Source organism: Mastigoproctus giganteus, chromosome 11, assembly GCF_048544385.1.
Source record: "Mastigoproctus giganteus isolate SK-2022 chromosome 11, ASM4854438v1, whole genome shotgun sequence".
Classification (NCBI taxonomy): Eukaryota; Metazoa; Arthropoda; class Arachnida; order Uropygi; family Thelyphonidae; genus Mastigoproctus; species Mastigoproctus giganteus.
The window spans coordinates 137,942,609-137,954,029 of record NC_143585.1 but is presented as its reverse complement, the minus strand read 5'-3'; the positions used below and the strand labels follow the sequence as shown (position 1 = coordinate 137,954,029).

Genomic DNA, 11,421 nt, shown 5'->3' with positions numbered 1-11,421 from the left:
TAATTACTTTCTCTGGATATTATTTTGTCGCCCTCGTGGTTAGCACACTTCGTAGAATCTTTCTCCTCCGCCCACTGGGTGGAAATGATTCGAGTCCCGTCCATGGATGAGGAATTTTTTATAGACCTTTCTCACAACGTGACTGAGTTTTCAGTGGAGACAGTATAAACGGAATAATATGGCCGTTATTGTTGATGCTCCTAACAACGCTACTATTACTGCTGATGCTACTACAACAACATTGTTTTGTCCAGCATCCATTTAGTAAAATTTTCTGTTTCTTGTCGTGCTTATGATACAATATTTTCAATATGACTATATTTGGAATTCTGTATTTTTATCAAACGATTTTTAATTTAATATCGACGATTTTAGTTTAGCGATTTTAATTTTTAATTTGCCTGTTCAATATGTAGTTTTACCTTCTTAAGGAACTTAATTACAGAATGACAAACTGTATGATAAATGAAAAAGAATTTTAGTACTGTACTGTTATAGTAACGTCTACTTTAGAGATTTGACAAATTAATTACAGTATAACATTTATTCGAATTTATTTGGACACTAGAGGGAGGAAATTGTAGTTGCAGGTAGCAGAGAGTGGCTAGAATTCTGAATTTTGGGTCTTGTGTAACTTTCGGTGTGAGGACGGTTTGTGTATTTTCGTGTGTGGGTTTTAATATATAAATACGTAATGACAGGAAAATGCCTGCAAAAATGTCGAAGAAAGTTGCCGGAATAATTATGAGGAGTCGAAAAACAATAATGAAAGACGGATTTATTGTGAGTTCATTTTTGATTTCAATTTTTGTGAACGATGGACACTCAAAGCGGAACGTTTGGTGTAATCAGTAATATCTGTGTAATCTCATGATTATTAATTTTTAACCCGTCATCGCAAGCGTGAGATTTTGGCCCACGCGAGGGATAAAAACCCACACATAAACATATTTGTCACTAAGCTATAAATCACAAAATATATGTATTGGACAGGAAGAGATACCAGATCGTAAAGACTAACCGAAGCAAATAATGGATGCTTTAACAGGCCTTTTTTAAAAAAAATACATATAAATATTAAACTTAGCATGTATACAAAGGTATTGTATTGCAAAAAAATTAAAAAGAAAAGTTAATTATAATAATGAAATAATGTAGTCTTCACAAAAAAAAAAAAAAAAAGTACTGGCCTGGAAATCATTTTCAAGCACCCATTTCCAATCTATTTTCACTGCTTAATTGAAAAATATAGGAAATGTTAATACACTCCTGGTAAATTTTACTCAGACATCAAAAAAACTTTTTTACATGGAAGTTCTCTGGGAAAATAAATAAACTTTTTTCAGTATTATAAAGACAAATGATGCAAGCTTATACAGCATCAGCCAAAAAAAAAAAAAAAAAAACACAACACTAGGTGGAAGCTTGTTCCAAAATTCATTTGTAACTATTTGGCTTAAAATTACATTTTTTCACATCTATCCTGCAACCATCCTTTTTCAATTTAAATTTGTTTCCTTATGTGTATAAGTACTGGTAGTGGCAAGTGATGAAGAAAGCAAGCTTATGCAGCATTAGCTAAAAAAAATCCCATTTCACTTATCCATCCTTTACAATAGTCTTTAATTCTTCCTTGAATTTATTCAGTGTTGTCTGAAGAAAAGTGGATGCCATTAGCATTTAACTTATTCAGTCTCTTCAGTCTTAAATGCTTCAGTCAGGTGTCTTTGTAGATTCCTAGTTTCCAAGTGCTGCAATTTGCAGAACTGAAGTATCCATGGTAATAATTCCCCTTTGTGTCCGTCACTAATCTTGTTGTTCTTCCTTGCACTCATTTCAAGATATCTTGTCTTAAAATGAAGCTTTCCATCCTGTATGCAGTAGTCAAAATGCAGCCTAACCATTGCTTTATACAATGGGATAAACATATTATACCTGCTGGAAAAATGCTGTATATCATTGATAGAACCCCAGGAGTTGTTCTAGCAGTCTTTCTGTGCAAATTCAGTATGTCATAGAAATGTTCTTAAAATTGACAGAAGAGTGGAGAGGCCCTGTGCATTGGTTTAAAGTTGTATGGTTTCAAGGTTCATTAATTTTTACCACAGTGCATATGCTACTTGGTTAATATTAGTAAGTTCACATGATGCAAGGAAGCACCAGTAAAAAAATAAATGCGTGCATGTGTATATATGTATAAAATGAAATAATATTTATACTATTCCTATAAGGTAGTCTTTAACTTCTACTTTTAATTTAGCCAGATTCATCTCTGCAACATTGAAAGGCAATGCATTTCACCATTCAACAACTTTCTGCCCATGGGTAAATTTCATGAGATCTAGTTTTCCATAAGATTTTGTGTTTGTGCACCTGGTTCTTGTCTTACCTACAAGGGAAAACATACCTTGTTTTCAACCTGTTCAGCACTTTATATACCTAAACCTGATCTCCCCTTAGATATTTAGTTGTCAAACTCTGCAGTACACACCTTCTAAGCTGTTTTTCATATGTGCTTTGATATGCCCTCATTGCTAATTGCCCTTCTTGATAATCTGATCTGTAAGTTATGTCTTTTTTCACGTGTTTTCTCCACAACTGAATGCAATGTTCCAAATAGATATGTGAGGGAAAATACCATGCGAATTTAATGTGTAGATTGAAACTGTACAAAAATGTTTAGTGTAATTTCCCTATTTGATAACCACAAAGTGATAAATGGAACTTTTAAAATGTGATAAAATAAGCTTATGGCTGTTTGGTGAGAGGATTTTTGCTTAGAGAATTTCTTCAAAACCCTAGAACAACACCACACATGCAAGGTGAATAGGAAGTCAGTAATGAATATTGGATTATAATGATGAAAATCATTTTCATCATTACAATCCAATGATGAAAATGATGAAAATGGATTGAATTGAGATTTAGTTTATTTTTCTTTACAGTGGGTCTTAAAATAGGTAAAAGAATGTTTTTTAATTTTATCCAAGCAAATAACTGATGCAACCTTGGTGTGCTATGTCTTTGAATTGTTTTCTCTTGTCAGTGTATCTGCCTTTTGGATGATGAAGTATGAGTAGTTTCTGGGCCAAAAAGTCATGCTACCTCTCCTGTGTCAGCTTACTCACATGACTGCTTTCTGCAAGGTCATTTGTGTATCATAACTCAGTCACAGATAATTATGTAGAGCTGTTGTGTTCAAGGCATTTTCATTGTGTTAAGTGATGAAACAAAGAGAAAACATTACATTGTTTTAAGTTTGCTTAAAGAGTGGCCAAAACCATCATATTACCAAAAAAAGTTTGTGGTAAATACTAGTATGCAAAATGTTGGGTTCGTTGGTTTTGAGGATGATGAAAAAGAGCTACTCAGACACAAGCAAAGAGCTTATTCAAATTGTTGATACCTTTTTCACAATTTGATCGAAACAGGTTATAAATTATGGTGCTTTTTATACAATCCAGAAACAAAGAATTGAATGGTGATCATCAGGACCCAACAGATATGGTCACCATGGAAACTACTATTTTACAGGTTGGCCTAGAATTGTGAGGTTGAACTACCCAGTTCAACCTAGGTGTGCAAAGTCAAACTACCACTTCTTTGTTTTATGATTGCTGTATGCTGTATTTTTCAAGGATTGGCTCACCTTTCGACAGAGGTACAGTCCACTTAGCATGGACAGCAAACTGTTGATAGCAGCATTTTACCCATTCCCTTGATATATCTCCCCTGGACTACTTGAAAGGATAATTATTTGATTATTGTACAGGGAATTATAAGAAATGTGACAAATGAATTGGTTGTGGGCAGTTCAAATGCATTTAAGAAATGTTTCCAACAATTTTTGCAATTGCCATGAGTAGATTGCTTGTAGATTACTTTGAAAAACATTAACAGCTTTTTTTTTTTTTTTTTTGATTCAGCCCTTGGATTAATTTTCAGGCTTTGCATAAATTATAAATTATGTTGCATTTCATTATTTCTGTTTGTAGTGACTGTGAAAGTTCAAATATGAAGGAAGTAAGAGAACTCAAGTAATAATTAAATTAAAACTGATGATATATTGAAATGTCAAAGATATAGATCTTTATTTTGTGAATAATATTTTTCTTAACAAAACAAATCCTATTAATGAGGTTATTGTGATCATTTTTTTTGTTGGGTGGACTAACTTTTTTTTCCCCTATAGTTAGTAGAAAATATTTATTTGGAATAAAATAACGAAAAGCCTGTTTTTATCACAACATACAGTGTAGTTCAGTATTATTTTAAGTTATCAATTTATATTTAATTGCTATATACTGACATTGACTAATACATTTCATAGTTTCCTTACATTACTTGCACTGTTAAATGGAACACACCATTGGTTGTTTCTGTTTGTATCATAAAACTTAATATATAGGTTTTTTTTTTTTTTTTTGTCGTTGTATTGGAAACTGTCTTTTATGCATTAAAATTTGCATAATTTGTCCCATGCTTCAATTCTCAAATTTCTCTATTCTCCAGGTTTCATCATGCAAGTCTATTTATTGGATGAAAAAACTTGATCAGTATAGTGAACCTGATATGAGAGAGCTGTTATTCAGGGATCCTTCTCTTATTCAGTCATCTAGCTATCTATCAGAATATTTACTTTTTATTATTTATTTATCTTGAAGTGGGGGAAACTAGAAATGTTTCCTGAGTGCTGTTTTGTTAATTACCTTTAAATATTCAAAGTTGCTTTTATAGTAGGAGCTTCCTTATGTTAATATCAGCAATCAATACAAACAAAATTGACAGTAATGTGGAGTAGCATCTTTATGTACTTAACCTACATTTTTGTTGAGTATTAATAAACCAATTAGATATCAGAACCCACAAAAATTAAAAACCAGATCACAGAACATAAAAAATCAGTCTTGACACTATCGATTTTTAATTTTTATAGGTTCTAATGGCTTGTGATTTTTCATCAAGGATTTTAATTATGATTAAAAGCACAGATGAGTACAAGATGCTATTTTACATTAGTGTTTTATAATTTTTTGTTTGCTGATATAAGGAATAATAAAATGTAAGAAAGCTCCAGCTGCAAATAGGACTTTGTTGGAATTTTTACATCCATCTATACTCCCAAAATAAGACAACTTATAATTAACTTTGAAGAAAATATTGCATAAAATGGAGCAAATTGGTAGGGTAAGCTTATATGGATGGATTTGATTCTACTCTCAAATGTATAAAAATAACTGGAAAGGGGGGGAGTGTATTTGCCAGGTGCCATGCAAGTCATGTAGAGTTAATTACTCCTTTGTACTTTATTAACCCTTTGCCTCTCCACCATCAATTTAACAGACACATGCATGTGATTGTGAGAACCACCTTGTTTTATTTATAAAAAAGATAATTTTTAGCTTTTTTACTGAACTGAAAATGTTAATCTGTTAATTCTGATTTACTAAACTTAGTTTAAATGTCAAACAAAAATAAATGGAGAAACAAATAATACTAAAGTTTTTATTGTATTTTTTAGAAATTTCTAGGTTCCTGATCCTACCAGATCAAAACAGATGCTTGCATAGTGTCTGGCAAATGCAGTATGAAAATGTCTATTTCTGCCAGATCTTTGTGTTTAGCTGGTGAAACCAAAGCTCTCTGGCAAGATACATATTACTGATGTCTCACAGTTGCCATGTGGGAATGGGAATTGCCTAGAAAAAAGTTTTTGCTCAATTTGGCATCTGTTAAATGCCAAGCAGAATATTGCCTCTTATTTATAATATATTCTGTAACTGTATAAGAGTCAGAGAATATTGATGGGCAAAGGTACATAGGAAGATTCCATTTCATTTACAAATTTTAAAACACTATTTTTTAAAAAATAGTGATATATGTCAGACACCATACTAGTAATTGAAGGTTAACATTTAGATTTTTCTGCAGCAGATATAATGCCTTGTAATAATTTAGTTATTCAAAACTGTAAGTAAAACTAAATAAGCCAAATCACATCACAGCTAAACTTATTGAATCTTCTGTTACTAACCTTCAGGAAGTGGAGTGTTATTACCGATGGTTTATTTTAACAATTAAAATTTTATTGGTGTGCAAAAAAAAAGTTTGAGCTTATGGAAAGTAAAACATAAGCTATAACATTTTTCATAACCATTTATGCCTCAGATGATGCATCTCTTCCTTTAGGCAATCAAAGTTATTTTGTTTCAGCAAAGACTAAATGCATACTGCATAGTCGCTGCATTATGAAGATCGAGATAACTAAGTTTCTTTCTCTGAAGAAGGGGTAAACTTCATAATCTCATGGACTAATGGTTAGTAATTGTTAATCATATGGCATTGAAGCATCAGATGATGCACCTCTCCATGTAGTCAGTATATATTCACGGTTATTTTGTTTCAGCAAAGACAAAATGAATATTGCATAGTTGATGCATTAGAAAGGTAGAGATAACCAAGTCTCTTTCTCTTCAGAAGAGGTAAAGTTTATAATCTTATGGACTAATGATTAGTAATCATTAATCATATGGCATTGAAGCATCAAGTAAGTCCATATTCTTCGATTGTTGTAAGCCATGTTCTTTGTTTGCCTTTTCTTCCATTTCTTTCAATTTTGTCTTCCAGCAATATTTTTTTGTATGCATTGATATTTTACTTTATGTCCAAAAAAGTTGGTCTTCCTGTATTTAATGCTCTTCAACTGTTGTTTCTGAGTTTATCTTTCTTAAACACGTAATTTTTTTTTTGGCCATGTTATTTTCAACTCTCATTTTTGTGGAAATTTTGCCATTCACACATTTTGTAAAGTTTGTAAATAAATACTGTTTATCAGTTGTTCAGTAATTTATTCCATATTAGTGTGATATTTGTTGCTGTTGAGTAAAACTAGAGCTGAATTAGATAAATATTAGTGTAATTTAATGTTACTGAACAAAGCTAAAAAAAACCATGTGGTGTACTGGATGTGTTTACTGCATGTTACAGTTATAGAGACTGATCAATCACATGATACATACATAGTTGTGAGGGGATTGACATTTTAGAAAAAAAGAAGAGAGAGCGACTGTTATGTGAAAGAGTATACCAGTTAGCAGTAAGTTGTTTTTCACTGGATAAAGTATTTTAAACTTTAAAATGCATGCAAGTATTATGTTTTATTTCTAATTGTAATGTTTTTTTAGTTGAGAAAAGAAAAATGCAGGAAGATAAATACAGTTTTATTTTATGTTTAAGGTACAAGTCATTAATACGTTAACAATGCTACACTGATACACAGAATAAGCATATTTGTTCAAGTGAGTTCATTTGGAACAGTCAACATGTTTTGTTTTATTACTTCTGTTATTTATCGTATATGAGTATTTCCTTAGGAAAATATTTGAGGATTTTGTCCCTTTGAGGAATCTTATCTTCCTTTCTGTAGGTCAACTTACTTAGCAAAGAGGGATCTATCTGAAATTTATTAACTGCAGGGAAGGACCATGAAACATTTTATCAATTAACTTAATATAATTTTCTAGAAAAGCTGTTTTATTTTTTGCTGTATCCAGGAGGGATATGCCAGGCTGTTACAGACCAGAGGGAGGGGCAAGCAATTCAATTAGGTGCAGTTTAGAGAAGGAAATTATAGACTTTACATTAATTAATTTAGCAAGCAGTCAAGGGAAAATTTAGATTGGCACTCATTTGAGTCTTGCATGTTAGGTAACTGAATCTAGATTTTATGTTTGCTCATTTTGAACATTTTTTTCAAAATGGGCAAATCTGAATTTTTTATATTTCTGTTTAATAAGCCACAGATTAGTGAAATAAATTCTAAGCATATGTAGGTGTGGCCTACATATGCTAAAGGACAATATATTCCTGCAAACATCCTGTAAAGAAAGAGATGTTACTCTTTTTTTGCATGTTCTTTAAAACAAATGTGATCGTTAATAAGAGTGCCAGATTGCTTTCTTAATATTTCCAGATTTAAAATCCAATATATGTAAAATCCAGAATATTTTAAAATCCAACATGTAAAATATGTTGGATTTTAAAGTATTCTGGATTTTACAGAGTTTATTTAAAAATTTATTTCAAATTTGGCACCTTTCATAGTGGATGAAATTTTAAATTACTTATTGTATTACTTCCTGCAGAATAGTGACCATTTGTTGAAAATATCAGATTTCGTGTTATAGTCTTTACTCTTTGAAAAGTAATAAATCTTTCAAACACAACTAGGATAACACTATAGATATTTATAGAAGTGGTATAAAATGAACAAGTAACCTGAAACTTTAAAAACAGCACTGGAACTTGTCTGGTACGATGCTACACTACAAGCAAAAGCCAAATAGTTGCAAAAATGGTGGTGGGGAACCTGACAGATTCTTGAATTTAATATATGTATAAAGACTATAAAAAATCATTTCAGAAACTCTTGCACTAAAAGTTTGATTGTATTTAGGAAGGTAGAAAAAATTCATATTTTTAATCATTGATTAATGGTTAACATGGGAACTTCATTTTTGAGTTACCCTCTGACCAATGCCTAGTTAATATTGCACTCGGATGTGGGGGGGTTCTTCAAGACTGTACATGACTTTCAGCAATGTCATGCCCTTCACTTAATTGGTCCACACAACTGAAATCTTCAATACCTTTCAATGAAAATGTTTTCTTTAATTTTTTGCCACTGAAAATTCCAGAAAGCTTTTTTATTATTGTGCAAAATAGTAAAAATTTGAGACCAAGTTTAGTCTGTTCTCAATAATTATATGCCTGAAAAACATGAATTTAAATTAGCATATATCTCTTGTGTTCAATCATTTAAGTGAGCACTTTTTAAGCTTTTTGATAGATTGCATCAAATTGTTAATTCTTTCAAGCTTTTTTGTTATAGAAGAGTCTGGCATTCAACTTGTTTTGAAGTGGATGGGTTTTTTGGTTGACGTTTTACTAGCCAAGGATAAGATAATATTCAAGTTTCCCTAAATATCCCAAATAAGAGAGATAAAACATATTTAAGCACATGTATAAAGTGCCGTGGAGATGTTTTATACTCAAAAAATTGAAAGGTATGTTTTTAATATAAAAAAATGGATTTTTCACAGTTGTGTTCAGAAAAATTGAAAATAAAGGTGGCATCAAAAAAGTGAACAATTTTGAATTAATTGTTGTCAGTTTTTAAAGTTATAAATTGGATAACTTTAATCCATTAACCAAATGCATGTGTGAGGAACAGAAAATCACTGGTGCAAATATGGGTTAACTATACCTGGATTCTTTTGACATAAAAATTGAACAAAGTGATATAACTGAGAGATATAAATAAAGGATATTACTGGGAAAGAAATTTCTGATTAAATGATCTACAGCCCACTTGGATCACAAAAGTCGCAGGCAGGTTTATCATAAAATCCATGAATATCGATGAAAAATCCATGAATAATTTATAGAATCTTTACCATAGAATCTCCAGATGTAGAAAAATAATATATTTTAGAATTATACTAAATGAATCATAGTACTTCTAACATTTATAGAACATATTCTCAAATATCTTAATTACAGTTGACTTTTTAGAAATATTTATTAAGTGTTTAATTAAATCATTGCAGCGTTTACTGTTAAGTAAAATCTTACCTGGTGGCATGCTGGGTTAGTCAACTTGTTTATTTTGAACTTAATTTTGTCTTTTGAGTTTTTCTTTTGTATAGTATTTGTTTAATAAATGCCTTTTCTGATTTACACATAGCAAAGTGTTTGATTTGAAAGTAGTGTAGTCTGGGTAGTAACACTCATCCAAGAATAAAATAGCACTGTACTTCTTCTGGGGAAGTGAGTGCTACTAATTTGAGGTAGGGGCTAGAGAATAATGGTTATCTTTGGAAAGTAATAAAATCAGATAAGCTAATTACATGTCTTAAAAAAATGTATCACTTTAATATAGTTAGCAAAATAAATTTTAACATATTCACATTTAAACTAAGATAAAAAAAAAAAAAAACTCTTACAATTCCAAATAATGAAGTCCCAGAACAATTTCAGTTTAATAATGTGGCATTAAGTAGTGACAGCAGGAAGGGACTGTTTAAAAAGTCTGAAAAGGAAGAGAATAATATTGCTATGCATGAAGATAACTTACTGCTTCATTCTCCTTGCACTGAGTTAAGCAGTGGAAGACTGTGGATCAGAAATGAGAACAACCAAAGCAAAATTAGTGTGTGTGTGCGCGCACGCGCTGGCATTAGGTTGACCTTGGAAACACAAAAAATTGTCTTAAATTTTATGGTTGACTTATGTCAAATATAAAAATCCTAAACTTGAATTAAAAGTGTGTGCTTAGGGTTAGAAAGACATGAATTAATACCAGTACCTTTACAATTTATTACATATATATTTTTACACAAATATACAGTATTGCTATAGATTTTTAAAGGCTAAAACCTAAGAATTTCATGGTTAGCTTAGATTATATTGTTATTCATTTCTTTTAGCCTTTAAAAATCAGTATTTTAAATAAGACGTTGCTAATCAAGGCCTTCCTTTACTCGTGCATGCTTCTTATTTTGGTGACTGAGTGAACTATGTTGTATTCTGTTGTGCAATAAAAATGTTAGCACAAATTTGCAGCACGCTCTTAATTTAATGAGAAAACTGATTTTGTTTGAAAAAAGGTGTTAATGGGCAGCTGTGGGTAAGAAAATTAAGTAATTTTAAACATAACATATTGTTAATTATATTTAAAATAGCTAATACAATGTAATGCTACACCTTGTTGTATGGTGCTATGTAATAGAAGCAAACAAATTTTGAATATAGGCATCATTGTACAATATCTCATATTGTGAATTCCTTCAAAAAGTTGTGCATCTCAAATTAATAGCACTTCCCTGGAAGATATATAGCTCATTTATTCTCATTTGGGTGCTACCACCCAGACCTACACTGGAGATTGCCTCCTCATCAGTGAAGAGCCCTCTGAAGTGGTGAAGTCACTCATCTGAGAATAAATAGCAGTATACGCACTTCTTCTGGTGAAGTGCTGTTTATTTGAGGTGCATAAGTAGGGTTCAAACTGTGAAGCGGCTTGCAATATCAGCTGGATAATGATGCCTATATCCAAATATGTTTGCTTCTATTACTAGCTATGTAATAGAATGATGCTCTACCAAAAACAGAATGTCAGTAGTTATGTATAATTTCTGTAGCTCAAAGGTTTTGCTCTAGAATTACTCAAAATTTTAACTTCTCACATCTTTTGGCATCTTTCATATTGTTGAATCAGTTGAAAAACTTAAGTTGTCAGCTCATACAGTTAAGTTGCCCACTCACCTACTAATGAGAAGACAACCTCCATTAACTTTTAATTTATCATATAGCTATGTACAGCTGTATACAGCTTTAATGTATAGCTATTGTCTTGATGCT

The 11,421-nt window shown here is 31.4% G+C and overlaps 1 protein-coding gene across 1 annotated transcript in view; it reads left to right on the top strand.

Annotated features, from left to right (window-relative positions):
* The first annotated feature begins 621 nt into the window (after positions 1–621).
* Positions 622–11,421, top strand: part of LOC150078465 (solute carrier family 71 member 1) — a 172,666-nt gene continuing 161,866 nt past the window's right edge. Inside the window, exon 1 of the mRNA XM_090385072.1 lies at positions 622–783. Within this exon, the coding sequence (XP_090241198.1) occupies positions 706–783 (78 nt within the window). The 5' untranslated portion in view covers positions 622–705. The remainder of the gene's footprint in view (positions 784–11,421) is intronic.